At 54.8% G+C, this 27,339-nt stretch overlaps 8 protein-coding genes across 8 annotated transcripts; 2 read left to right on the forward strand and 6 right to left on the reverse strand.

Annotated features, from left to right (window-relative positions):
• Window positions 1-128: 128 nt before the first annotated feature.
• On the reverse strand, window positions 129-3,816 carry BZA05DRAFT_397896 (Oxysterol-binding protein-domain-containing protein). The gene is made up of 4 exons (XM_051483661.1): window positions 3,508-3,816; window positions 3,347-3,423; window positions 3,017-3,281; window positions 129-2,951 (listed from the first exon to the last, which is right to left on the reverse strand). The coding sequence occupies exons 1-4, from the start codon at window positions 3,538-3,540 to the stop codon at window positions 366-368; spliced, it is 2,961 nt and encodes a 986-aa protein (XP_051339322.1). The 5' UTR covers window positions 3,541-3,816; the 3' UTR covers window positions 129-365.
• A 1,107-nt stretch (window positions 3,817-4,923) lies between these two features.
• On the reverse strand, window positions 4,924-6,749 carry BZA05DRAFT_44313 (Alpha/Beta hydrolase protein). The gene is made up of 5 exons (XM_051486826.1): window positions 6,711-6,749; window positions 6,350-6,637; window positions 6,186-6,282; window positions 5,683-6,137; window positions 4,924-5,618 (listed from the first exon to the last, which is right to left on the reverse strand). Exons 2-5 carry the CDS (start codon window positions 6,450-6,452, stop codon window positions 5,038-5,040), a joined length of 1,236 nt encoding a protein of 411 aa, XP_051339323.1. The 5' UTR covers window positions 6,453-6,637; window positions 6,711-6,749; the 3' UTR covers window positions 4,924-5,037.
• Window positions 6,750-7,005: 256 nt separating this feature from the next.
• Window positions 7,006-8,456, reverse strand: BZA05DRAFT_397902 (uncharacterized protein). The gene is made up of 4 exons (XM_051483662.1): window positions 8,030-8,456; window positions 7,814-7,966; window positions 7,125-7,757; window positions 7,006-7,065 (listed from the first exon to the last, which is right to left on the reverse strand). Exons 1-3 carry the CDS (start codon window positions 8,349-8,351, stop codon window positions 7,261-7,263), a joined length of 972 nt encoding a protein of 323 aa, XP_051339324.1. The 5' UTR covers window positions 8,352-8,456; the 3' UTR covers window positions 7,006-7,065; window positions 7,125-7,260.
• Window positions 8,457-8,549: 93 nt separating this feature from the next.
• Window positions 8,550-9,743, reverse strand: BZA05DRAFT_353389 (uncharacterized protein). Its single transcript, XM_051481346.1, has 2 exons — window positions 9,420-9,743; window positions 8,550-9,370 (listed from the first exon to the last, which is right to left on the reverse strand). The coding sequence occupies exons 1-2, from the start codon at window positions 9,603-9,605 to the stop codon at window positions 8,780-8,782; spliced, it is 777 nt and encodes a 258-aa protein (XP_051339325.1). The 5' UTR covers window positions 9,606-9,743; the 3' UTR covers window positions 8,550-8,779.
• A 3,283-nt stretch (window positions 9,744-13,026) lies between these two features.
• Window positions 13,027-14,836, forward strand: BZA05DRAFT_418716 (kinase-like domain-containing protein; the record flags this gene model as incomplete). Its single annotated transcript, XM_051485539.1, has 7 exons — window positions 13,027-13,148; window positions 13,294-13,415; window positions 13,494-13,504; window positions 13,601-13,667; window positions 13,723-13,759; window positions 13,831-14,108; window positions 14,208-14,836. The coding sequence occupies 7 exons, from the start codon at window positions 13,027-13,029 to the stop codon at window positions 14,834-14,836; spliced, it is 1,266 nt and encodes a 421-aa protein (XP_051339326.1).
• A 643-nt stretch (window positions 14,837-15,479) lies between these two features.
• BZA05DRAFT_425621 (SNF2 family N-terminal domain-containing protein) lies at window positions 15,480-19,001 on the reverse strand (the record flags this gene model as incomplete). The annotated part of the gene is made up of 6 exons (XM_051485969.1): window positions 15,480-15,635; window positions 15,698-18,283; window positions 18,345-18,682; window positions 18,738-18,783; window positions 18,841-18,879; window positions 18,918-19,001. 6 exons carry the CDS (start codon window positions 18,999-19,001, stop codon window positions 15,480-15,482), a joined length of 3,249 nt encoding a protein of 1,082 aa, XP_051339327.1.
• Window positions 19,002-22,918: 3,917 nt separating this feature from the next.
• BZA05DRAFT_337725 (uncharacterized protein) lies at window positions 22,919-23,968 on the forward strand (the record flags this gene model as incomplete). The annotated part of the gene is made up of 1 exon (XM_051480867.1): window positions 22,919-23,968. One exon carries the CDS (start codon window positions 22,919-22,921, stop codon window positions 23,966-23,968), a length of 1,050 nt encoding a protein of 349 aa, XP_051339328.1.
• Window positions 23,969-24,970: 1,002 nt separating this feature from the next.
• BZA05DRAFT_418720 (uncharacterized protein) lies at window positions 24,971-25,879 on the reverse strand (the record flags this gene model as incomplete). Its single annotated transcript, XM_051485540.1, has 1 exon — window positions 24,971-25,879. The coding sequence occupies one exon, from the start codon at window positions 25,877-25,879 to the stop codon at window positions 24,971-24,973; it is 909 nt and encodes a 302-aa protein (XP_051339329.1).
• Between the last annotated feature and the right edge of the window lie 1,460 nt (window positions 25,880-27,339).

Genomic DNA, 27,339 nt, shown 5'->3' on the forward strand with positions numbered 1-27,339 from the left:
CCAGAGTGGATCGTGTCGTCGAGATGGCGGGATGGACGAACGGGAGGGCGGGCGGGAGGGACGGGCGGAGGCAGAGCGAGGTACGATCGAAAGTCAGCCCTGTCGTGTTTACATAGGTCCGCTTGATGCGATGTTGGTGGATGAATCTCCCCTCATAGTGTTTGGATTGAACTGTGGAGTTACAAAAGTAGATGTAGAGCAGATAAAAAGTAAATAGCACCAAGTCCACCGCCGCGGTCCAAAACTACTCAATAACAAAAGCCAATTCCCTCCTCCCCAGCACCGTATATAGATAGGTACATACGCATACAAAACACCGTGGGTATAGTATTGACCATTCACATTCAACCTCCATCAACTACACTCTAAACATCGAATATCCTGCCGACCGATCCCTCCCCCTCATCCCACTTGCCCTGCCCTTGGTCACGGACATTCCAGTACTCGCCGCCATCCACCGTCTCCTCGCCCTTGATGCGCCACACCTCTTCGTCCGCGTACTCTCGCACCTTGGTGAACCAGCGGGGAGTCCAGTTTTCGCCGACATCTTCCATATCCTTCCTCCTGGCCCGCTGCGCCTCTTCGAGGCGGCCCTTGATCTCCTCGGCGTCGTCAAGATCGCCGTTCTCGACCATTCGCTGGTCGGGCCGGAGACGCGAGTCAGTGGCAGGGAGACGGTTCTTCTCGATAGCTGTGACTTCGTTGAGTTGAGCTGCGAACCGTGTGAAGCCATAGCGGGCCGGAGCACCATCGACAGCAGCACTAACACGCCAAACCTCGCGTGGTGGCTCCTCAGAGTCTACATCGGAGAGCAGGAGGCTTTCGGTCCACTTTCCGGCGAGAGAGGTGGGGTAGGGGGAGCCGTTCGCGTTGAAGGCTTGGATTGAAACTTCTTCTGAGCGGCCGGCGAACATCCCCTTGTTTTGTTTGAACGTCACCACGGCCTTTTCGCCGGTCGTCTCGTTATGCACATGCATGTGGCCTGTGGGCTCGACATACTTCTCGCCGGCAATGATATTGCGCAGGAAGCTGGTTGCTACCGTGTAGGAGTACCGGTCGTTGGTGGACGGGATGTAGATGCGCACGCGCCCGGAGGTGATGAGTTCCGCGGACTTGCCCCAGAATTTTTGTGTGGGCTGAGGGGATTGGGAGAACGTCCAGAGCGCGGAGTCGGCGTGGCAGGCCATGATGACGGGGCGGTGGCATACCTTCTCCGCGATGAAGCGGAAGCCTTTGTCTTCGCGCACCAGTTCGAACGTCTCGCCGAGCATCGGGTTGAAGGGCTTGCGGATTGCACGCTCCTTGACGCGAGCGTTCGAGAACGAGCTGACGGCAAAGGCAGCGATGAGGAGGATACGCTCGCCGGTCTCTGCGGGTGCCGTAGCCGCCTGATCCAGCAGTTCGGAGTACTCCAGTTGTTCCGATACGCGCTGCAGGAGGGAGAGCGGTTCGTTTGCGGAAACGGGCATGGCGATCGTGGACAGATCTTTTCCTACGTTCTTTCTCAGGAATCCGATCAAGCTGGGTGGTAGCTGTTTCGCCTCAGGTACGGTGGTCCGTCGATTGACCGGCTCGATGGGCAACGGCTTAAGCTCCCGCTTCTCGTTACTCGGTCCTTTGGGAGCATCCAGGCTTCCCGGTGTCGCTTGAGGTGCATCATTGAAGCTGCCGCCGTCCTCTGGATCACTCTCTTCGTCGTCCGTCGCTTCGTCTTCTGCCGTACCCCCGTCCCCTCTTTGATCGTCGTCTTCATCATTGTTCAACATCACGACTCGGTCCCTATCGTCCATTGCATCTTCTGCATCAAAGAATTCATCGCTGGCGGTGGATTCCATACTCATTCGCGACGATCGTTCATGCAAGGGCTGTTGGGTGCTCGCTCTGTGGTGCAGCCATCTCCTCTGCTTATTCTCCTGCACGAGGGACGAAAAATCCGTCACGACCGAGTCGAGATCCGTCAACAACGCATGAAGGTTGAGACTGATATCCTGGTGTCCGCCAGCTGGTGGGGAGAACGGCCGTGCAACAGCTCCTGCAGTCGTAGAGCCAAGCATTCCCACCGCTTGGCCGACAGATTTCCGGTGCTCCCGGTTTGTCGATGCTAAGGTTGGAACGGACGCCGGCGCGGACGTCTTGCGTTTCCAAAAGCCCCGTTTCGCGGCGGCAGCAGCCCTGTCATCTTGGGAAATGATAGAAGCAGAGGAGGAAGCCGCCTCCGATCCCGCCATACCGGCAAGTGTTGGTGCTTCCGCGGCTTGGTACGCTAGACGCCTAACGGCATCGCGAACTCCGGCGACCCGGCCGACTAGGGCTTCCACGTGGGCCCAACCTCGCTCCTCCATGATCACATTTCGACTATCAACCACCCCCGGCTCGGAGTGATCCTCGGGAGGACGCAGTGAAGCTCTACCTCCGGTGCTAGCCTTCGCAGCTTCCGTTGCCGCACGCTCGAGCGCGGTCTTCCACGTCTCCCAGTCCTTGTCGTTATTGGCCCTGAGATGCCACACCTCGGCACCGGAGTCGATGCAGATCTCTCTATCTTTCTGACTCGCACTGATGGCAGCCAGCGATAACGGAATCGCGCCACGCAGCGCAGAGGACTCCCGGTTGAGGTAGTAGGACAATGTCGAGCTAGTGAAATCCAGCGAGAAGTACCGACGAGCGTAGCCCTGATGCCGCTTGCGCTTGCGCTTCTTCAGCACACCGGTTTGGAATCCCACTGGCGTCGAGAGTTCGTCTCGATTTCCATCATGGTGGCTATAGATCGATATCGTTTCTGCGGACCGTGACGACGGTGCAAGCGTGTTCCGGGTTAACGTGTGCGATAGAGCTGTGTTCGAGTCGGCGTGATGAAGCGCGTGCGATGCAGGGGGGGGTTGGTTGGAGGGGTAGGTGAGCAAGACAAATGTCGCCGTTTTTGCGACCTGTTTCGAGAACGTGTTGTCGAAGACCTAATCGCGTCCCACTCAGCTTCCGCAGCTCTCCATCTCACCATCTCACCAAGATCTGTATATACCAACGCAAACATTCCTCCCTGACTCTTCACTTGGTACGTCCCTGTGGTGACCTTCTCAGCCTCACACTTGCCGTGCCAGTAGACATCGAGCAGCCCCGCCGCGTGAATCTTCTCGATGGCATCGCTCTGGCCGTTTCCGGCTCGCGATGATCTCCTATCCCTGACGGTGGACGCCGATGACTCTTCGGAACGCGCTGTAGAAGGTGGGTTTATCGATACCGCGGACGAGGAGTTGCTACCAGGGTGCCGAAACAGCCCAAAGTTCCTGCGCACCAGAAAGCTGTCAGGGTCCAGTCTATTACAGAAGCCGAATCATCTGCTCTCCCTTACAATGACTTCTTGTGGGGCTTGATCGACCAGTGGATGGTGTTGCCAGGCGCACATTCTACCCAGCGAATGATGTAGGACTAAATGTATACACCCCCTGATAAGCGTGGTGCTCTTATGGCCGAAGTGGGTCGGGAGGATGGGATGCCGCCCGTCTAACTCACCCTGCTGGGAACCTCAAGCTGTTCCATAGCCATCTCTGACTTTCTTGCTTGATATAACTTTCCGACCGAGACGAGAGGGGACGAGGGTGAAGCTGGAGTCTGAACGAGGGTGAAGCTGAGCTCTGGGCGAGCGGACGAGCTGGGGCTGAACTGGTGCAATTGTACTGATGCGATGCGATGGCGATGGGGGGGAATGGATGCAACTTGAATGGAGGGGGTATATAATCCGTGTAACTGTCGGTGTGTCAATCTCACGTTTATCCCTCCCCCGACGTAAGCTTCCAAAGACAGGGCTAACTCTATGATGAGACGGGATGCGGATATCCGAGTTCAGGGTACTTTAAGGTACCAGCTAAGCGGAATTGGCGAGTGCGGTGCGGAAACTTGGCACGGCACGGGAACTCAAAGATCTTCAATTGTGTGGGCACACTCTTGCGATGACGGCCCCCCTTCATACGGCGGCAGAGGCTGATTAAGTAGTTCTCGCCGATGGTATCTCGGTCGCTTTACCCTTTGTGTCAGAAGCTATTCTTTGTGGTAGACGTGTCCTCAATTTTCGTGACGGCTGCCTTGTCTTGCCGTTGTGATCCCGAGGCAACCACCGTAGATGTCATCAGTGCATCCCCACGTCACATTTGGCGGCACATTTGAATTTTGGACTGGGGAGTTAGTAAGCACTCAACCGACCGAGATGATTACCGCACGGTACTCCGGCATGGTACGATCCTTCGGAGTGGAGCGCGGTGTATTTCGTTTGCAGGTTTCTAGCGCCTCGTTAGGCGGTGGTGGGCCATGAGTTCGAAGAGTCACGGACTCGAGTACGGGGCAGCATGAATTCGAAGAGTCACGAACGCGAGTACGGAGCCTCGCGTCCAGGGACACGAGTACGATCACGTACCGAGCTTCGCATCTAGGGACACGGGTACGATCACGGACAATACCGCACTCCTCCCCGTCTAGACGGCCTAACCACCAAATCTCTAGTCTTCACATCTTCCATCATGACAACCCTTCTTTCACCGGACCCTCCTCTAAACCCACCTCCTCGTCGTCTGCTTTGCCCGGCACTCTCAACCATAGGCGTTACCCAACATTCACCATCCTGCTTCACACTCCTCGGACTGCGTGAGGATCGCTTTTAGCTACCTGTAGCGGCCCTAAGAGTGACGCGTTGGCAGGGCAGTTGCGTGGGACAGAGACCGCTAGCGCAATGGAAGGCTTCACAGATATCACTCGTGCAATCGGGCTCTCTACGGAAATGATTAGATCAATCACTCGAACTGTCGACACGGATATGTACATTGTAGTATGTAAACAGCCGTGATCATTTAGGTTGAATAAGACACTCGCACCAGTATGAACCGCCTTGTGCTGGGTACTTCGTAACTGAGGCGTGAGTCGACCATAACCCCGAAGTCGCCCTACTCCCCTTCCCAAAATCGCAATAGACTCATTCAACAGCACCTACGTAACTCATTCATTCATCACTCATCCCGTCCACACGCCCCAGCGGATCCATCCATCAACCAACTACAATCTACTCATCCCCATCCCCCTCCTCTTGACACACACCGCAATATCCTCCGCCAACCCCGCCGTAACCGGCAACATCTCCCTCCCCGCCTCCTTCTTCAACGGCAATACCCTATACTTCTGCACGCCAGGGCCCCTAACGCACTCCGTGACGGGGGGATCATGCATGCGTCTTTCGAGGACGTTCAAGTCTATCTCCGCGCCGGCCTGTCGGGCCTTCTCGACGAACGCCGTGATATCGGGGAGAAACAGCTCTGCTCCGCCAGCGAGGACGTGGGTTCTCTGTGGGAGAACCGAGGAAAGGTCGTGGGAGGTGTGCACGAACTCGGTGTATTTCTGCAGTGTGGCGTCGGTGGCGGGAGTGGTCCCGCGGAAGGACGAGGCGAAACTCTCGAGTCCCGCCGGTGGGATAAAGTCTACTAAAGCGTTGGAGGTGTAGCTGCTCCGCATTGCGTGCAGTGATACCCATGGCGAGATGAGGATCGCGAGTGATGGCTTCGCGAGGCGCGTGGTGGGGTTGGGGATTATGGAGGGGTGGGGGGAGGCGAGGTGCGTAAGAAGGCTGAGACTCAGGTTTGCTGGTACATAGATGTTAGCAGTGTGCGCAGGTGTGTAGGCGGGGAGATACCTATATGTACATACCTCCAGCCGAATCCCCCATGACCGCAATCTTCGCCGGCTCGATTCCCAACTCCTCAACGAGGTACTGATACCCTCTAGCGGCCTGCTCCAGCTGCGCAGGAAACGCAGCTTCAGGCGCGAGCGTATAGTCCAGGGCGAAGATGGAAACCTTCACGCCGCGCAGCAGCAATGCTTCGGCCAGGCGCAGCTGGAACACCAAGAAGTGGCCTGGCTGGTAAATGCAGTACGCGCCGCCGTGGAGGTAATACAACACCAGCTCCGACTCCGTCGGCGACGTTGGTTCGCTGAGCGAATTCCGCATGATCCAGTAGCCGAGCATGTTTGCGCGCCGGACGGGCTGGTATAGATGCTGCTTTACGCCGGCGAATCGCGGTACCGAGAGGACCTTTGCTGCGGCGGCATCCCCGGAGCCGTGGAAGCTGCGGATCTGCCGGCTGGAGAGGAGGGCCGTTGATCTGGCGGTTTATTAGAGCTGTGGGGATAAGAGGGGTAGAGGGACGAACGTTCGCATAGAATCCAGTCTCAAATCGAGACTGAGCGGGAGATGTGTAGGCCCAATCCCTACCTGGCGTCGAAGGATGACTTTGGGCACCGTGATACCTTTTGTCCAGTTAGCTAACCAGCCCATCTTCATACCATCCTTCTAATCCATTAACCAAGTACTCACCGTACAAATACAGCGGAAGAAACTTGACGGAAAGTCTCTCCCAGAACGTGAGCTGCCCATAATCGGGATTGGTGTCGAAATTTGAAGTATCTCTCTCTGCCATGATATGATCGTCTGGGTGTATGTTCAATACGAAAATTCAAAGATCCATGAAGAGCAAGTAAAGATGGCAGTTATTTCAATTCAAGAACGCGACGAGCCTGAGCTCGGCGGGCCGACTCTATGCCGAGGCATCATTGACACCCAGTGGAGTCGTTAGTCTCGTCCTGTCGGCAGTGGTTCCATTGCCTGAACCACAAACAAAGTGAGAGACAGACAACAACTGATTTACAGCATGGATGTATGTACGTAATGTACGTACCTATGTGTGGGTGCTAAAGTTTAAACAAAGCTACTCCACATTCTCAGGTATCCAGAGAGATGGCATATGGGTGATGGCCACTGGCCAGGCGGGCCCAGGGTTAGGTCTGGCGATGTATTCCCAAGTCATTCACTCTACCGACGGCTCAGAAAAACGTGATCCTCAGCACGGAGGTTTTGAAAGAAGGCAACAGGAATTGAAAATTCCTCGGATCACCCCACGAAACTCCGCCATACAAGAAGCTAACAAACTCCGCCATACAAGAAGCTGACGTAAGACTCAATATCTAACTCAACACCCATTCTCACTCGCTCCGCACAACCATATTCGTAATCAATAACAGTGGAGATCAACTCTGTAGATATATCCGTCAGTCCAAATCTCATGAATCAAAAGGGGGCGGGGGTAACATGCCTACAATCGCAGCAGCCGCTGCTGATTTTAATAAAACAAGACTCCTTTCATAACAATGTGTGGGGTATCGATGAATGAAAGGTAAAAGAACATTTCAGATCCTGGAGAATGCACACCACAAGAAGCCTGAAATCAGTCAGACCAATACCTTGTCTGTGTCCATATCAATCTTCATCTCCGTATCGATCGGGGGTAACGGAACAAAAGTTTGAATGTCCATCTTTGTCTCCGTGTTAGTGTCCATCTTCGTCTCCGTATCGGTCAGCGGTGATGGAACAGAAGTGACAATGTCCATTTTCGCCTCCGTCTCGGTCGGCAGTGACGGAACAGATGCGTCAGTGTCCATCTTGGTCTCCGTGTCGGTCGACGGCAATGAAACAGAAGTGTCCGTAGCTTCAACCACAGTCTCGGTAGCAGCTTCCGTGGAGTCGGTAGCACTCCCTCCATTCCATTCGGTCCAGTTTCGCTCGAATTTCCACAGGCTCTCGTCTTCAGGAAGAGATACGCATGTTATTGTAGCTGGCAGACGAGGAGATGGACACGGCCTCGAATAAGCTGGCCAATGGTGCGATCCGGAGTACGGAGACCTGCCGGTGTATTCAGGCCCTGCGTAATATATCGCTTCCAGTGGTGCTGTGTTGGTACTTAGTTCAATGTGATGTGAAGATGGCTCGATTGAGAGGACATACCGAGAGTAGAAGTCTGAGTACAAGTAACACTCTCTTCGTCAATCCGGAAGAGAGTAGCCGGACCGTCTCTATCTCCCAAGGTTGTATCCGTCGAAGGCCGTTTGTTGTACGTCGAACTCGAACCGGTGTTTACAGTCTGTCCTGAACGGTGGGCTACAAGAAGCGTGTCAGCGGAATCAAACGTAGTGGGAACCCCAGCTGAAGGCCTGAACTTACACGAGGACAGAGAATTACGAGCCGATCGATCCTTATTCTCACCAACCATCTCGTTTCCAGCCGCCTCTTCACTATCACTGGCTCGACAGCCGCGGCAGCTAGCACAAAAGCTCACCAGGAACAACACCACTGTCGAAGTGATGATAAACGTCGAACTGGAAAGCACCCAGAGGTATACCCGTGTGCTGGATCCTCTGAGGTTGGGCAGGAATGAGATTCCGAATAGACAGCCGGAGAGGAGGAAAAGAAGGATCAGGATGCTGTAGCAAGCATTCTTTTCCCGCCTGCATGAGAGTCTCTTGTGTTTTGGGGGTTGAGTCATTGAGAAAGGGATTCGACAGCGATGGCTATCACGAAAGACTTGAACAGAGGAGTTGGAGTTGAAGGTAGAAGTGATGGTGGTGGTGAAAGGAGTGCAATGGTAGTGATGGCCGTTGGTTTTTGTGAGTCTAGAGCTGCATCAAGTCGAATTCAGTCGCATAAAGCTCAACCAGTGTACTACCCCACCACTGGCAGGTTTGGCCATAGCTCGTAAGCACAGATGGAAAACCCAGGTACTTTAGGTACATGTAATATCGTTTGTCAATGACAGCAAATTCAATTCTTGAGTATTTCGACGTGAAATGTTTGGCCAACGAAATTCGGCCTAGCTGAAAGATGTCTAGCTCCGGGGAATGTTCGTTAATGGTATTTACGGATCCCAGCTACGATCACCTCGCAACGGTCTTCCTCATGATGATATCTCTGCCCTCAACCTTGAGTCTTTTTCAATTCCGCCCTCACCATCGTCCTCACTTCCTCGGCGGTAAGGCCTTCACTCGCCATCAAGCACCTTCCAATCATCAACGTCGTCGCGACATCCCCCGAGTCAACCCACGCCTTCCCGTTTCTCCCGATAGCACACTCGAACGCTATACTCTTTCCCAGCTCTTCCAGCAGCTCGACGCCACTGCCACCTTCCCATTTCTCGCCCGCCCTCGTGGCAGCCTGCAGCATCTTTTTTCCGTCGCCCAGCAGCCGCCTGGCAAGTCCAAGGCTGATGGAAAAAATCATCCCTCCCTTTAACTCTCCGAAACCAGATCCCTTCCCCGTCTCGGCATCGTAGCATTCCAGCTCGGGGTCCATGTGTTTGTTTGCCAGTGAGATGCGCGCATACACCGTCGCGCCGGGGTGGAAAATGGGGCGTGTCTTTTTCGTAGCGTTGGGGAAAGCGAGGTGCGGAAGCGTAGCCTGTACGCTGGAAGGTGCGGGCGAGGTGGAGGAGGGAATGGCGCAGATGTAAGCGTCGGCCGAGGAGCGAAGGATAGTTGCTACGACGGCATCTTGGGGGTAAGGAATATACTATCACTCGTTAGCCGGGACATAAAGAATTATGGCACGGGATCAGTACGCGGCGGGAGTTGCTTTCTATCCACAACGCATGTTTCCGGGCATCAACTACCAGTTCACCAGCTTTGTGAGCGGTGATGGTGGTGGGCGGAGTATGGATGAGGCCAGGTCCAAGCTTGAGGGTGGCGTTAGCTTTCTGTGGCGCCGGGAGGTCGGCGACCGTGTCGCCAGGGAAAAGGAGAGGCATGGTTTTGGAGTTTGGAGTTTGGAGGTTGGTGGTGGATTATGAAGTCGTGATTATCGCGAAGAACAAAAGCTGCATGGATAGAGAGCGCGACGGCATGTCCCGGCTTGGCTAGTGTGCGGCTCTCAGTTGAACTTAAACCCTCCCACTTATGTAATGACAATAAGCGCTCTTCACAACACATTTCCGCCCACTTCTGTTCACGATACCCTTCGCCACTTGGCTGTATATAGCCAGCCAACCTACCCAATAATTCTTCGGTAGTCCGAGGATACAGCAAGACGGCCAAAATGGGGTCACAAGAGGCCAGATCACGGGGGTGTAGTTAGGTACCTCGCACTGGAAAACCGCCCATGTAAGGACACCCCAAGAAAGACCGTGTAATCGCACGCAACTAGTTCAAGATATTACGAGATAATGATGTCCACTCTTCAATTACTGGCGCTTCCGGGAAAATTCATCCATGATAAAGAGCTGAAGTTCGATCGAAGAAATGCACTTCATGCGCAGCGTTGGGGGAAGTAATGAATTTTGCGCGGCAGTGGCGGCACGCTCAAGTGGCTGTACTTTTGCGTTGGATGGCAGTGAATGACGACAGTGCTCCCCCATGCGCCGTTTCCATTACCTACTCAGCGTAACGGGGCAGGAAGGACAGCAGGAGCTCGTGGGGCATCAAACTCTCCCAGCATAAGCCGTTTCAGCGATGAACTCCCTTATGTCGATCTAACTGTATGTACCAACAGTTGACTGCGGGACCGTAATGGAGTCTGTGGCACAGGAAAGCGCTCTGTCGGTCTTCAAACCCCGTATCATAGTGAGTGATAGTTCATGAAGCGACGACAATCCACCAGTCAGGCCCATAAAACCGCTTCGAGCTCTGCCTAAAATCCAGCTCTGCCTAAAATCCAGCTCGAATGCCGCCAACGTTGCCGCACATTCGATTAAAACTTTTGCGGTCTGAATTTGATATATATTTTAGAATTTCCTTGCATACCTCTGGGGGCGGGTTGAGGATGGGTTTGAGATAAATGGTGTGGGGTACTTCACACCATCACAGAGTCATGCGTTCCACTCACGAATCCGACCTTGAGCTCCTCCATCTACCATACCTGCACTAACATCAAATCTCAAGCTCAACCAACCGTTTTCCGAGCCTAAGGGTGATTCGTGACTAACGTTCTCTAGCCGCGCGGTTTGCCTGACCCCCGCGATGTTTCGGTCGCAAGGGGCCTAGCCGATTCGCGACACCAGAACTCGCCATACTTCTTGTACGATTACCTGCAGCGCTGCGTCATCTCATTCATCTAGGTGGTCTGTTGAACCTCGTCTTTCATGTCTCACCACACACGCAATCGGTAGAAGAGCGAGTCTCCCGACGCAGGTTGGGTACCCATCGTTCTTGATGGTGGAAACCAAACGACCGGACAAGGCGGAGCTCGAGGTGTCGGAAGGTATACCCGTGGCGCTTCCGGACGAACCTGACCTCACTGCTAGGCTAGACTTGGACAAAGGAGAATCGTATGTACCTATTCCGAAATTATTCTATCATACGGCTGTTTTTACGCATCCATTCTAGATCTCGACTGTGCGAATGTACTATGGAGGGGGCTTGAACCTATATTCTCGAGTTCTTGAATGTTGGTACCTACATCTGACACCACCTCTCCTGTTGTACCAAAAAGTTTGCTATGCCTGCGTCGACATCTCGAGCGGGGAAACAAATACAAAGGCAGGTGTCGGTTTTTAAACCCCAACTGATGGAGGCTCGCTTCAGCCGTTCGTCGCACGTGGATGGAAAGTTCCGGATATCTTTTCCATTCAGTCCAGGCGTCATGAGCCCTTTGGAGTCTCCGGTTGCACTTTCTGGCCCAGGACATGGCCCACCAGTGTTTCGCCGTCATTTCGACGGAGTGACCGGTCATGATTGGAACATTTGCACGATGCATCCACGGCAGAGTATGCCGAGTGCAGGAAGCCACGTAATGTTTCGATGCAAGCCTGCATAACAAGCTGAACATAATCTTCAGGTTCCCCGCGGTATGTATTGTACATATATGCTCTGGCTGGAGCGGTTGCATATCGCCGCGTGTGTAGCGGGTAGGGCATGCTGACATGCACATGCAACATCTAGAGGAGCACACAAAAGAAAGGAAACCACCTCCGTTCGCCTGGCGCCAGATTTATACCGAACCACAATCGAGATTGACTGGTCCAAAAGGGTGTCACAGAATGGGGGCTGACAAGGCCCTGCCTCATATTTTCGTGTGCAAACGGCCTTGTTTTTGTGTAATATCTTCCGTGAGCATTCTTTCTGTGAGAACTCGATCCTCCGCACACGTATGCGTCCCCCAGGCTTTGTGCACCCAAGTACTAGGGCTGGTCGAGGGCTTCAAGGTATCCATTCCTAGCTTTGTTTGGCATTCACACCAAGATTCGAGAGTGAGGCTGATGACTGTTATCGTAGAACTCTCGTCATCCCAACGTTACCGAATCAAAACACCCTTCCGAAGTGATAAGCAAACCGCCACGGTCAATTCAAGCTGCCCTCGTCGATGAAAAACATTCCCCCTCCTCCCCGGCGCTCCTTCTGGAGGAATGCACAAAGAATTGTAAACCGAAAAAATCCCGAACGAGTTTCAGCAGCCCACTCCCCCCTGCGCCGACAAGTGGTTCGAATTCACCAACATGGCTTTGAGTGGTAATTAATAGCGGTAATATCGTAGCGCGGTTATGCAGGTGCACCACCATTAAGCACCCATTAAACCCGCAGCAGCAGACTTGAGCCCCGCACACCCCTCCATTTGAACTCGATCCCGATCCCAACCTTCCTTCCCTTCCCTCTCCCTCTTCCCCTTCTCCTCCTCTTTACACCTTCACCACTAGCTCCACTCAATCTCCCACGCCCGTTAAACCGCTTTTATCCCTCGTTCGACTGCGGTTTCGTCCCCGTTAGACGGAAAGAAAGAAAGGAAAGCGCCATCTTCTGCCATCGGCGAAACGAACTCCGGAGTACGCATCATCCGTCGGCCATCTAGCTACCTTGGCCATCCACCCGTACTGAGCCACGCAGTCTTAGCTATCCCTCTACAGGGACCTTATAAATCCCGACCTCTGTCGGATCGAGCTTCATTCTGCACCTCCATCTCCAACCCACCCACCATCGGCACGCCTTTGTAAATTGTCCTTGGCCCATTTTGCGCCCTCGGAATAGGCATCAAATCTATCCCAGCCCCGTCCCATTCAATCGCATCATCTGCTTTCGAAAGACTTCTTTTTTCTCTCTCTTTCGGACTGCGACCTCATCTAGTTACCCGCAATCTTGACGGCTGAGTGCACATTCCCAACTCCGCAATAATACAACGCGACACAACCAACACACTACACTACCTACTGCTACCCCCCGGCAAACCCAAACACCTACGTCATGGCTCTCGATGGTGCAATGGTTGGACGAAAGTCCTTCAAGGTCTTCAACCAGGACTTCGTCGTCGATGAACGTTACGTAGTCACGAAGGAGCTCGGACAGGGAGCCTACGGTATTGTCTGGTACGTCGTCGCGTGTGGATCGAAGCTCAGGTGTGACGTGGGGGGAAAGGGAGGGGAAACACTGAGATTGGGGGGGACTTCTGGCGTCTAGAGGGAGGGGGAGCATGTGGAGATGCGGAAGCTGACATTCGACGGGATCGTACAGCGCCGCGACCAATACAGCCAATGGAGAGGGTGTTGCCATCAAGAAAGTCACCAACGTGTTCTCCAAGAAGATTCTTGCGAAGCGAGCTCTGCGTGAGCTGAAGCTATTGCAGCATTTCAGAGGTATGCCTTCTTGGTGTGCGCGCGACGAGCTGCGACGTGTTTCCGAGAACTTTTACTGACAGTGCTTTTTGATCTTAGGGCATCGTAATGTTTGTTCTACATTCTCATACTCGTCACATATCCTCTGTGTATAATATTCGTTCTTGGAAAGGATGCTTGCTGACCGCTCTACCCCGCATCTGTAGATAACATGTCTGTTCGACATGGATATTCCCAAGCCTGACAACTTCAATGAGGTTTATCTTTACGAGGGTGTGTGTCTCTTGCTTTACGGGAGAGACGGGAAGCTGATTTTGACGCCGCACAGAGCTCATGGAGTGTGATTTGGCCGCTATTATCCGAAGGTACGAGCTTCCCCCCACCCCCACCCCCAGTGGGCGGCAAACTCCGGATACCCGGCGCTAAACTATCACAGTGGCCAGCCCTTGACGGATGCCCATTTCCAGTCGTTCATCTACCAGATCTTGTGCGGTCTGAAATATATCCATTCGGCGAATGTTCTCCACCGAGATTTGAAACCTGGCAATCTGCTCGTGAATGCCGACTGCGAGCTCAAGATTTGCGATTTCGGTCTCGCCAGAGGATTCTCGGTTGACCCGGAGGAGAATGCGGGGTACATGACTGAGTACGTCGCTACAAGATGGTACAGAGCTCCTGAGATTATGTTGAGCTTCTTGAGTTACACCAAAGCCAGTATGTTCCCTTTCCCCTCGCGCCCGCCATTATGCATCATGCACAACACATCATTTAATCACCTGCATTCGCATAACTGACGGCTTCTCCCCCGCGCAGTTGACGTCTGGTCAGTCGGCTGTATCTTGGCCGAACTCCTCGGTGGCCGGCCATTCTTCAAGGGTCGCGACTACGTCGACCAATTGAACCAAATCCTCCACTACCTCGGCACGCCGAACGAAGAGACTCTCTCCCGAATCGGCTCCCCGCGAGCACAGGACTACGTGCGCAATCTCCCGTTCATGCCCAAGGTCCCCTTCAACCGTCTCTTCCCCAACGCAAACGCGGACGCCCTGGACCTGTTGGACCAGATGCTCGCGTTCGACCCCAGCTCGCGCGTCTCGGTCGAGAAAGCGCTCGACCACCGCTACCTGGGAATCTGGCACGACGCCTCGGACGAGCCCGCGTGCCCGACTACCTTCGACTTCTCGTTCGAAGTCGTCGAGGAGGTCCCGCAGATGCGGCAGATGATCCTGCAGGAGGTGATCAAATTCCGCCACGAGGTCCGCCGGCAGCCCCTGCCGACCAACCTCGTCGACCCCAATATCCGGAAGGACTCCGTCGGCATCCCGGATCATCAGTGGTCCAAGCAGCAGAGGGATGATGCCCCGCGCCCGCATGAGGCGCATTCGCAGAGCGGCGAACTCGAGGATGTGCTCGCTGGTGGGCTGGATGCTATGCACCATTAAATTCATCTTCCCATAGCCAGCCATATGTAGCTGCGGGGATGTGGGCGTTTTCTTGTAATACAAATCCTCCTCATGTCTTTCTGTTTTTTTTCTTCCACATTTTCATGTTGCAGGGCGGTGGGCGGGTGGGGGGAATCTGAGTTGGTATGATATACCTATTGCGTTTCTAAATAGGGGGCCATGGCATGGGATACCTATGAAAAAGCGGTTTGTATGGATTGTTTTTGTTTTGATTTCGCATTATTTTTTTCTCTTCTGGTGTGTTGTGTTTTTTTTTCTTTCCTACCAGCTTGCTCAGATATCCCCTAGCTAGTAAAGTCAAGTCAAGTCAAGTCGTATGATCAAGATTGAACATGAACATGAACATGAATGCTCGCTCGCTCGACGCTCGGGCTACTCGGGCTATGTAAAGGCCTGTTTATTTTATGTATCCATCCATCCTCACCGTCCACCAGAAAGAAAAAACAAGGGAAAAAAACGCCAACCCAAATCTTGCAGTAAGTAATACGAAACACAACGGAACAGAAGAACGAGAACACAGAGAACAGAGAAACCTAAGAATAATTTGACACAAACACAAAATATCTGACCGTACAGTAGGCAGGTAGGATTACATAACACAACACAACACAACACATTTTGCTCATTTTTTCTTGCTCTTGCTGGCGGCGGTAGCTTTGGACGTGCTGGTGGTGGAGGGCTTGGTGTCGACGCTGCTGGCTCGGCTCGTGGCGGTGCTAGTGCCGCGGCTCTCGGGTGCACTGGCTCCGCCCTTCTTGGCTTGTTCTAGGGCTTTGTTCTGTTTTCTTGTTGTTAGACGGAGGATCATGGGTGGGGGTGGGTGGGAGGAGGGAGATATACCTTGGGTTTTCCATTCGTCACGGCGGCGGCGGCGGCAGTGGTGGAGGCAGTACTCTTTCCCTTCTTCGCAGGGGGGGCGTCGCCATTATCCTCCTCTTCGTCGTCGCGGGCGTGAGTCCCCTTCTTCTTCAGCACGCCGATTCCGGGGATAGGGATCTGGTTCTCCTCGAACTCGCGCTGCACCGTGAGGATGAGGGTGTTGCACCTCCTTGAGATCTCGAGCGACGTGCGGGACAGGAAGAACCAGTCGAAGCGGAACAGCGGGCTCTCGCGAATCTCGTCCCGAATGATCTCGTGCAGGTTCTCGCAGTCGAGGCCGTACTTGTCGAGCATCACCAGGAGGAAGCGGTCCTCTTCCTCCGTGTAGATCTTCTTGTTGGTGGTGGAGACGGAGTAGTTGAGCTTCATCTGCTGCAGCGGGACACGGTACATCTCGAGTTTCTTGCGGAGCATCTTCTTCTGCTGCGAGATCTTGGCCGCCTTCTCCTCGCCTGCTTCGATCTGGTTGATGTACTTCTCCCAGTTCGGCATTTCCTCGTAGCGAGTCCAGAAGACTTTGGCGTAGTCCCTAACTTCCTTTTCGGTCTTGCTCTCAAGATCGGTGGCGATGGCGCCTGTGGCTTTGCGGCCGTACTTGGCTGACAGAGACACAAACGAGAGGAAGTCCTTGCGAGTCCAGTTCGAGAATCCCTGTTCACCGAGTTGGAGCTTCTCCTCCATCTCAGCCTCAGTGAGTGGCTCGGCCTCATCGATGATGCGCTGGTCCTCGTCGCGCTGAGCTTCCCGCTCCGCCTGGTCCTCGTCGCCATCCGGAAGCGGTACCTTGTAGTTCTGCTGCTTGCGGAAATAGGCGGTCTCACGCTCCTGGAGCTCGAGCAATCTTGGCGGGTAGAACTGGTGCTCCAAGACGTTGACCTGCTTGGGTGCACGGGGAGCCTTCGGCTTGTTATCCGCCTGCTTGTTGCCTTGAGCGAGAACGTTGCGGTAGTAGCTGTCGATGCCGTAGCTCTGCTCCTTCCTCTCACGTTTCGCGGGATTGATCCAGTTCTGGATGATACTCTTTTTGGCCGGAGCCGCGAAGTTCTCACCGTTCCATTCGTACGCCGAGTCGGAACTGAACTTCTGCAGATCGTCCAATCCAAGGGCCGAGTACTTTGCATTTAGCTGGGCGGTTCGCTCTTCTCCGTGTCTCAACAGCGCATCGATAGCCGCATCGTCGATATCGGCCTCAATCTTGCCCTCGCTCTTGAACACCTTGTCGGCACCGTGTTGGATCATTGACAAAAGCTCATCCTTGTTGGCGGCGGCTTTCGCAGCAGTCTGGGCTCGCCCTTGCTGGATGACAAGCTGGTCAAGACGCAACTTCTGCGCAGCACGTTCCAAAACCTTCTCTTCAATGGCATTCTCGGTGACGAACCGGTAGACAACGACCTGCTTAGTCTGTCCGATACGATGGGCGCGATCCATCGCCTGCAGATCTGCCTGAGGGTTCCAGTCCGAGTCGTAGAGCACGACGATGTCGGCACTCGTCAAATTGATACCCAAACCACCGGCACGAGTGGTCAGCAAGAAGATGAATTTCTCACTGTCAGGCTTATTGTACTCGTCGATGGCAGCAATACGGTCCTCGTGAGCGGTCGAACCATCGATCCGACAGTATTGGTATTCCCTGAAGACGCAGTAGTCCTCGAGGATGTCCAGGAGACGCGACATCTGCGAGAAGATCAGTACTCGCGAGCCCTGGATCTTCATCCGCTTCAGGAGCTTGTCGAGCATGATCATCTTTCCAGAATTGAAAACCAGATGCTCATCGGTAGTGTAGGGAGGTCCTGGTTCCGCACCCTCGAAGAGATATGGGTGGTTACAACACTTCCTGAGCTGCATGACGATGTTAAGCAGGCGAGTCTTCGACTCACGCTTGCCCGCAGCACCGTTGACAGCATCAATATCCTTCTCGAGAATTTTCTTGTACCACTTGATCTGCATATCGGACATGCCAATGTACAGATTAACCTCTTTCTTAGGCAGCAAGCTCTTCTCGACATCGCTCTTGACGCGACGGAGCAAGAAAGGTCGCAAGACCTTGTGGAGTTGCTGCACAACGACGTCCTGGTCTCCACCTTGGCCCTCGAACCACGAGTCGAAAGCCTGCGAGTTCGAAAAGACATCAGGAAGCAAGAAGTTCAGCAGGGCCCAGAGCTCATGGAGGTTGTTCTGCAGAGGGGTTCCGGTGATGAGTAATCGGTTCCTGGAGTTGAAAATACGGATGATCTGTGCCAGTGTCGATTCTTCGTTCTTGATGCGGTGCGCTTCGTCGACGATGATGTACTCCCAGGCGAACTTCTTGAGGTGGGCCTTCTCACGCAGAATCATCTCGTAACTGGTGATCAGGACATCAAAGTCCTGGTTGAGCACGCGGTCGTTGATGAGCTGGTGGCGCTCCTCCTTGGCTCCCTGCAACACCAACACGTTGACATCGGGAGTCCATTTCTGAAACTCACGCTTCCAATTGTCGAGCGTGGATTTTGGCACCGTGATAAGATGAGGACCGGTAGTTCCGGCAATGTAGCGAAGATATCCAAGAAACTTCCCCGCCAAGTCAGCAAAACGTCACCTCCCGGGGACCACGAGTAAAAAAACCACGTACTGAGATTGTTTGCAGAGTCTTTCCCAGTCCCATCTCGTCGGCTAAGATACCAGAGATACCGTTCTCGTGGAGAGAGATCAGCCAGTTCAGGCCGGCAACCTGGTAGTCTCTCATCTCGCCTCCTTTGATGTACTTTGGCGACTCAGTGAATATGGTGCGGGCCTCGGGGTCGCCTTCTTCGTCCTGTAGTAGTTCGGCATCCTCTTCCTGCTCGGTCCGCCGCCGCCGGTTCTCTGCTGCGGTCTTCTTCTTGCCCTTCTTGCTCATCCGCTTCTCTTCCTCTTCAGCAAGAACACGCTGGTAGTCGGGATTGTTACTCATGAAATGGCGGAAAAGGTCTTGAAACGTCAGCACGGTGCGACTCGCAAGATAGCAGGGTCGCCGTCGACGTACCTGTCAATCCCAACAAGTACTTGATCCGTTTTGTCGAATCGTTGTCCTGCGCAACCACGCCGTCAATGCCCGACAATCATGCATTAGCAACGAGAGTGACTACCTTCTGCTGGTTCAAGCTCTCGTTCTTGCGACCGAACGCCTGCTTCCGCTCGTTGGTGACGACCGACCGTCGCCGACGCCCATCAGGCCGGTCTGCGTCGTCCTCATCGTCATCCTCGTCGCCCGAGTCGTCGTCCGCGCCCTCGTCTTGTGCACCGTCATCTTCCTAGCCAGCCGTTAGACGCATTGCTCGACAGCGCAAACGCGTATCGTTCGAGTGGTGGAAACTTACGACTTCGGCATCCTGAACGAGAAACATATCACGCGTTAGCGAATCGCCGCAATGCCTCGCACGCACGCGCAAAGAGCAAATACCAGAGACAGGCCACTCACATCCATCTGGACATCGTCCTGTTCCGGAGAGCCCTCGGGAGAAGTGGGGGGGTTGCTCTCGTCGGCCATCTCGGAGTCGGACGCTCTGTTCTTGACCATAGCTCCTGTCTTGATACTATACGCGGGTGGGCCGGGGAAGGGTGTTGGGGTAGGGTGTAAGAAGCACTGGGAGGTGGAGAGCGATTCTGTGGTGATGGGTGGTCGTGTGTAGGTGGATGGAACAAGGGTTTTGTGGGAGTGAATGCTGGTTGACGACGTCGATGGCGGTCGGAGTCGGTTGAGGTTCAAGAAGGCGCGTTCTACAAAATTGGAACGCGAAAACGGATAGCGTCTTTTTTAGGCTTAGGGCACCAGCTACTTATGCCGACGCGGAAGGGCACCATCATGATATCCCACTCGGCCCGAGCTTCGAGCCGCCGAGCCCTAGTTACTAACAGACTCGAACCTTTATTGCCATGATCTAGATACATGGTCGCACGCAATCAATGAATGAACAAAAAAAAGAATCCACAGACTCGAAGACTGCTGAGCCGCCATAGAGACTCCAAGACCCGGGCGTGTCCCCTCGCCGCCGAATCCATACATGCGAAGCGAGCCCGCCCGACGGCCTCACAGCCCCTCACTCGTCTACTCGCGCTAGCGCACATGGCTGCCTTTGGTAATGCCAAGCCGCAGAGGTCGCCATTAAAGTCGCCCAAGCCACAACAAGACAAATGCGCCGCACGCTGCCCCAGTTGTCGTCTGTCCGCTGTCGACCTGTCGACCACACTAACGGGAAAGAGTGAAAGAGAACGAACGAAGAAAGAGAAAGAGCGAGCGAGAGCGAGAGGATCTCTTTCTCCCATCCCTCCCGCCGCCGCCCTCAAACAAACCTTCCCCCCCACCCCCACTAGCAGTAATTCCCTTTGCTTCCTAACGCTAACGCCCAGCGAAACATCATCGTCACCTTCGCACAACACAGGGGACGGCGACATATCTCGCTTCCACCCACACACAAATACCTCCACCAGCCGACGACAGCGACTCCACGACCAGCCGACGACAACCCCTCCACACTTCGAGTCGAGTATCTACCACCATCAGCAAGCACAGCAACAGCAGTAGTAGCAGCATCAGCAATCCCGGTCGTTGATACTGCCGTGTGTGTGTGTGTGTGTGCTGTGCTACCCTGTCACCACCCCATCCGCCGCCGGCGCTGCCGCTGCTCTCGCCACATAAGGGTGGTATGGATTTGACGTCTCTTTCATCAAACCTCCCCCGCAACAACTCGGCACACCCGGAGGACCCCACCGAAGACGAAGACCGTTCGTCGTCGACCGTTCTGATGTCGGCATTCAAGCAGGCGGCATACTCGGTTACGGCCCTGTACAAGCAGGCCAACGAGCAGGTGGACCGTGCTCGTCGGGACGGCCAGAAGGAGGGCTACCAGGAGTGTCTCGATGACATCTTCGCTCTCCTGCAGCGTTTGGATGAGAATGGGAAGGCAGATCCGGCAACGAGAGAGCTGTTCAAGCAGTGGGCTCTAGGGAAGCGTAGAAAGCTCGGTCCGAGGCCTGCTAGGCGAGAGGAGAGGGAGCCCAGTTCCGAGAGCGACCTGGAGCGTCACCGGTCCTCGTCGCCCGTCCAGCACCAAGAACAGCAACAAGAACAGCAGCAGCAGCAGCAGGGACCACTACAAAAGGAACAGCAGCAGCAGCAGCAGCAGAGCATCGGCCTAGATTCGTCCCGGCAGATGCGCATGAACTCACCCGCAGTCCAGTCGTCTCCCGCGGCTCCATTCGTTCCACCCACGCTGCCGCAGCTTCCAGCGTTCACGTTCCAAGCGGCGCACCACATGCCGCGCCACCTGCCTCCTCCACCGGAAACCAGCGACATCGAACTTCCGGACAACGACTCGCCGCCCACCTCGCCCCGGATGGCGCCGCAGCAGAACCACCTCTTCCAGCACGGCAACTTCCAGCAGCACAAGCCCTTCCCGCACACCACGCACACCAACACCTCGCGTGGTCGGCGCACTCGCGGCGGTGGCGGCCCGCGCCAGGGCTCCAAACGCCGTATCGACTCAATCGATGATTTCTTCGACCTCGCCGGAATGGAAAAGATGCAGCACCACAGCAAGAAAGGCCGCTACCAGTGATTCATAGGTAGTCTACCAGCTCACAATCATGATGATCACGACAACAACAAGTAACCGTACGGTCTACGGGTCTACGGATTGCGAAAATCTTTTCTGTGTGTGTGCATGTGCGGGTTTTTGTTTGCATTATAATACTGGAGTCGTGGAGACGGGTTTGCTTTGCTTTGTGGTTTGCTTTGTGGTTTGTTTTTTTGTGGTTTTCTGTGTGGTTTTGTGGTTTTGCTTGCTTTGTGTTCTCGGTCCCTTTTTTCTTGACTTGACTTTGCGAATCCGAAATAGATGGAAATCAGAATTAGAGTGTGAATAGGTAGTCGGGTGGTGAGGTGGTCTGTAGTCTGCGGTCTGTGGGCGGTTGAATGGTCTGCGGTGCGGGTTGCGTTGAGGAGAGGAGAGGCGGGCGGGGCGGGCGGGGTGGGCGGGGTGGTGTCGGCGGGGTGACTTGTGCGTACTGTACTGGCTGGGAGATCTTGGGCCATGCCATGGTATGGTCGTCAAGAACGACGACGATTTTACTTGCTCGCCTGCCTGCCTGCCTGCTCTTGTTTCTTCACATGTGGCCGTTGTCTTTCGCCTGTGGACGATGGATGAAGCGATGTGCTACCTAGCAGTCACTGCATGTAACATATTACCGTTCGATTCTCTGCATCTCGTTTCTCTCGTTTTCTTGCTTGTCTGCTTGTTTGTTTGTTCGTCGTTTCTTCATCGTTTCTTCTGGGTATTCTTTAGGGTCTCGTCTTGCAGTTGGTCTGTAATTGGTCTTGCAATCGGTCTTGTCTCGCAAGTGGTTTTGCATTTAGTCTTGCAATTGGTCTGTAATTGGTCTTATCTTGCAATTGGTCTTGTCTTGTCTTGTCGTTTAGTTTCGTTTTGTTCGTGGGGGGCGTTTTGCTACAACTTACTTCTTGAGAGTATACCTTACCTTACCTTACCTTACCTACTTTTACCTACTTCGTACCTATCCTGCCAGACTGCCAGACTGCCAGACTGCTACTGCTGCGACTCTGCGCAGTGCGAGTGACTTGTTGGTGTTGTGACCGGTTCTACATGGGCAGTGGGCAGTGGGCGGCCGTATGCTTCGTGTTCAAGGGTCTGTGTGGTTTTCTTTGCTTTTTTACATGTCCGTTTTTTTCTTTCTTGACTGCTGACTGGCTGGCTGGCTGGAATCTGCATTGCCTTAACACGTACTCGTGACATATTGATGTGGCTCCCGCCAATCTCCGCCGAGCTGTGGCTGTTGTCCTCACTGGTGAGCGAAATGCGTTCCTGACGAATTCGCCATGATATGATGTGATACCGTACATATGAGGTGAAGTTCCAGTTACGGCGCCAGCGCGGTGCGGTGGGGTGCGGGTGCATGGGACACCCCTGCATACCGTGCCCTATCAATTCCACGCGTGCGCTTTAAACATCCTTAGATGTCAATGTAACCAAGGGGTCTGTATTGTATTGTATGTACATACGAGCTCTCCTGAGGACTTTCTTTCTCTCTCTCATATACACACACTCGCTCGCCCTCACGCTCTCTCGCAGAAAAGCACACGCTCCTTCCCTGGCACCACGCCCGATCCACGCTCGCTACACGCTCGCTACATACCACACGGAGGAGGAGATGGTAGTCTCTATCCGCATCCCGCCGGAGTCGCCCAGCTCTCTGCTGCCCCAATACGCCTACCGCACCTCCTCGCGGCCCCTCACACCACGGGGGTACCGCCGTCTGCTCCCACTGCTTCTCGCGTTCATCTTCGTGGTGGAAACATACCGACTCTTCCACACCCCCAGCTCCAACTCCACCCCCATCTCCGCCGATCCCTCACCCTCCCTCGACACCGACCTCGACCTCCCCCCCGCCCCCGTGGGCCTCTCGCACCTGATAATCGTCGCCTGCCACGCTATCTGGATACCGGGTCCGACGCTGGGGTCCTCCGCATCGGAATGGGTACTAGAGCCGTACCAACTCTCGCTGACCCCTCCGGCCTCATCCACCTTCCTCGCGCACATCTCGCGGGGCGCGTCCCTCGCCGTAGCGGACCCCTCCTCCCTGCTCGTCTTCTCTGGCGGGGAAACGCGGCCCTCAGCCGGCCCGCGCACCGAGGCGGCGGGCTACTTCGAGCTGGCCGCGCAGCGGGGATGGGTTGGCGAGCAACTGCAGGCGCGCACAACGACGGAGACGCAGGCGCTGGATTCGTATCAGAACTTGGTGTTCTCGTTGCTTAGGTTCCGAGAGGTGACGGGCGGCTGGCCGGAAAGGGTCACGGTTGTTAGTTATGAGTTTAAAAGGAGGAGGTTTGTGGACCTGCATAGAGCTGCGATTGGGTGGCCCGGGGCGAGGTTTGAGTTTGTTGGTGTGGATCCGGAGTGGACGGGGGTGGAGGGGGAGAGGGAGAGGGAGCTGGTGGAACAGGGCGAGTGGAGGAATGCGAGACGGCTGTGGGAGAGGGATCCGTATGCGTGTGGTATTGGTGGGGAGGAGGAGGAGGGCGGGGTGCGTGGGGGGGAGCTCAGGGAGAAGAGGAGGGGTAGGAATGCTGGTAGGAGGAGGGGGTATGTACTCGATGGCGTTGACGCATCGGTCAAGAGGTTGCTCGGATGGTGTAGTGAGGGCGGGAGCGAGGGGAGGATGTTTGATGAGCGGTTGCCGTGGACGGAGGTTGAGGAGTAGACGGGGACACTGGACTGGAGTGAGATAGGTATAGATATTGGATAGACGGTAAGTTATATAGACAACGGTGGCCTCCGGCGCTGGCTGTGCTGCTGGTTTTTTTGGCAGGGAATGGATGGTACGGATAGATTTCAATAGTAATGTTTAAAGCATCGGTAAGGGCACATTCTAGCTCACTTCGGTGGTTATCCCACATCTGCAAGTAGTGCTCGTAAACTCGTGTCATGACAATGGATATTACCGTAGGTAAAGTAAGGGACCCTACCAAGTCAGAAGCCATACAACCTCAAAGCAGCCAGAATCTGGCCAGATAGTTCCAAGCCGAGTGATCCACTATGAACACCACCTTACTTCCAGTACCCACTGTGCGAGCCATATGTAGAGTACCAGCACTTCGCACGCATACACTCCCCATTTAGAGTCCTCCGTCGAGAGTAAGTTACGGTAGTAAATACCAAATACCTATTCCCCACATCAACAACACACAGTATCACCGAGTGCAATCCCATGACCCCCCTCTAGAGTACCCTCTCACTCACGCTCACGCCACAAATACACAACCATTACATACGACATCTTCATTCGGGGCAGTAAATAACGTGGGCAGTTGTAAATAACGTGGGTAAATAACGTGGGCAAGTAGTAAGGTTAGGGGGGAAATGTACAGAAAACGATTTCAAGAGTTCTCCAGAGAAGTGAAGTGGCAGTAACTCCTCTCACACACACACACACACACACGATAATCAACACCAACAGCACAGACTCTCTCCCACCACTAGCAGCAGCTCCACCAGCTCCACCACCAGCACACCGTCCGCCGTTACCACCACCATCACCACACCCCCCGCCGTCACCACGACCAATATTCAAAGAAAAAAAACCCGAAGAAAAAAATACATACACACGGGTATGGCACCAAACATCATAATCGCTCCCCATCCCCTTCCCCCTCCCCTTCTCCATCCTCTTCCCCTTCCCCTTCCCCTTCTCCCCATCCCCTCATCACAGCCCCGACCCCTTCGGCTGATAAACCGGCAGTCTGGGAATAACCGCCTCCTCGGCAGGCCGCTGCATATCAAAGCTGCTCACACTAACACCATCCTCATCGACCTCGCGACTATGCAACTCCGCGGGGGGGCCTGTGTACAGAGCCTGCTCCTGATGCTGCTGCTGCTGTTGCGGGAGCACAACCGGGACGACAGGAGGTTGTGGTGGGCGTGGGGGGTTACTAGCGAACCCTGGATCGGTGAGCTGTCTGGCGGGGGGGCCCATGGGAAGTGCGGCGGCGCCAACACCGCCAACACCGCCGTATACTGGCGAGGTGTGTGAAGTGGGCGACGAGGTGCGGGACTTGTCGTGCGCAGCGGCGCCCGCGGAATCGCGGAGCATCGCGGGCTTGTCGGCGCGCCGGTACTTGCGGCGGCGGAGGAAGAAGACTAGTGCGCCGATGAGCGCGAGGCCGGCGAGCCCGCCGACTACGCCGCCAGCGATCGCGCCCGTGTGGCTCTTCTTGTTATTGCTGGGGTTGGCGAGTGAGGTGTTGCGGCTGGCGTCGGCGCTGGCGCTGCTGTAGTTCCCCGTGCTGATCGGGGCTGCGAAGACTACTTCTATGCTGCTGCTGGCGGCGGCGTTGCGGGTCGGCGCGAGGATAGATGTCGACGAGGAGGAGGATACGCTGCAGACGGTGCTGCCGTCTTGGTTCTTGATCAGCTCTTCAACGCCGTCCTTGTTCATGATGCATTCCGAGAGGCAGGTGTCCCCCCCGGTTGCGCATGTGAACCCGCCGTTGGGTGTCCGGACTACAGTTGGTCGACCGGGTCCGCCGTCGGTGTTCTGCATGGACGCCTGTGACAGAACTCCCGGCACCAGGGCCAGGCCGCACAGCACGGCAGAAATCGCAGAAAATCTCATCGGGGAGATGTCCTGTTGCTGAGTCGAACAAGCGGGTGTATTAATCCTGCGGCCACGGCGCGACGGGGTCGAGGTGAAGTCGGAATTATCGAGTTATCGAGTACCTAGTATCGTACAGCTCAAGGAGGTCCTCAAGGGGTGTTGAACGAGCGAGGTCGAGTGGAGTAGTAGTGTTTGGTGGTGGTGGAGCAGAGCAGAGTCTGGGTAGGTATGGTGGTATGGGGCAGGAGAGTAGGAGGTAGCAGGGCTGTGCACTGCACACTCGTCTCTCGCTCGCTTCCTGTTACACGAGTTATGTAGAGTATGTAGAGTAGGTGTGTGTGAAGAAGGGAAGAGTGGACGAGGACGAAGAAGCAGCTGGCTGGCTGGCTGGCTTCGGTTTTTCTCGCCCCCCTTGGGATGCGGTTGGTTTCCTGCGAAAAGCAATATCGGCACCGCTCTCTGGTTAGACCGACTGCCACATCGCCTGCGACACTCCAATCGAACGAATAATGGGCCACCGGTGAATGCGGAGCGAAGGTCAGGTAGAGCAACTAGAGCAGCATAAAGTACCCTGGAATCCTGGATGATTACTATTTTGGACGGCTAAGGCCTGCGCGTGTTCTGCGGTGCTGCCTTAACATGCCGATTACTAACTCAGCCCCCGGACACATCTATATATCGACTCTCTCGCAACCGTGGGTGGGTGTTCGTCCCTCGTCGAATTCGACGACTATAAAGCCCATGCTTTCCTCCCCCCACTCCACTCCGCAGAGAAGCTCACGAGGTCTGAAGACTTTCTCCTGACTTGACGAAGGATGCTGTTGTTGTTGCTGTTGTTGTTGGATCCTCGAGCCGGTCTCTCGCTCGTATCGACACCACGCCAACCCGTACTCTACTTACACCCTGCATGGCCCCAACCAACCACGCTGTTGCCTTACCTCAACTAGTGCCCCCTACCCCCCAACCCCAGTTCTCATGAGCGTCGTTCAGCCGCAGTCAACAAATCAAAGCGAGCGGCTTGCCGTGTCTCCGTTTTGCGCGGCTTCTAGCTAGAGTATTAAGAAGAGGGGAAAAAACGTGCCAGTGTGCGGAGTTGAAACTCAAATCCGACGCTTGCTTGTGAGCGGAGAAACACAATCGATACATCTCGCGACCGTGCCTGCGGTGGTGGTGGTGGTGGTGGTACTTATGTAGAGGTGTGGTGGTGGTGTGGTGGTGTTGCAACTCGGTGGTGGTGGTGGTGGTGGTGGTGGTGGGTTGACCACCAGCGCTTAATTTAGTTCCCGAACTCTTAACGAACTAGAGTCTAAGCAGAGTAGACTCAGTAGAGTAGGCCACCACTACCAAGATACTCAGGCCCGCCAGCCGTGGTGGTCGGTCGGTCGGTCGCTAAGTGAGTAGATATCGATTACATACACACGGACTCCGCACGGGCGGGCGATCATGAGGTCTCGCGAGTGTGGAGACTCTAGTTGTGC

The sequence above is a fragment of the Tricharina praecox genome (genome assembly GCF_024521635.1).
Source record: "Tricharina praecox strain CBS 144465 chromosome Unknown BZA05scaffold_12, whole genome shotgun sequence".
NCBI lineage: Eukaryota > Fungi > Ascomycota > Pezizomycetes > Pezizales > Pyronemataceae > Tricharina > Tricharina praecox.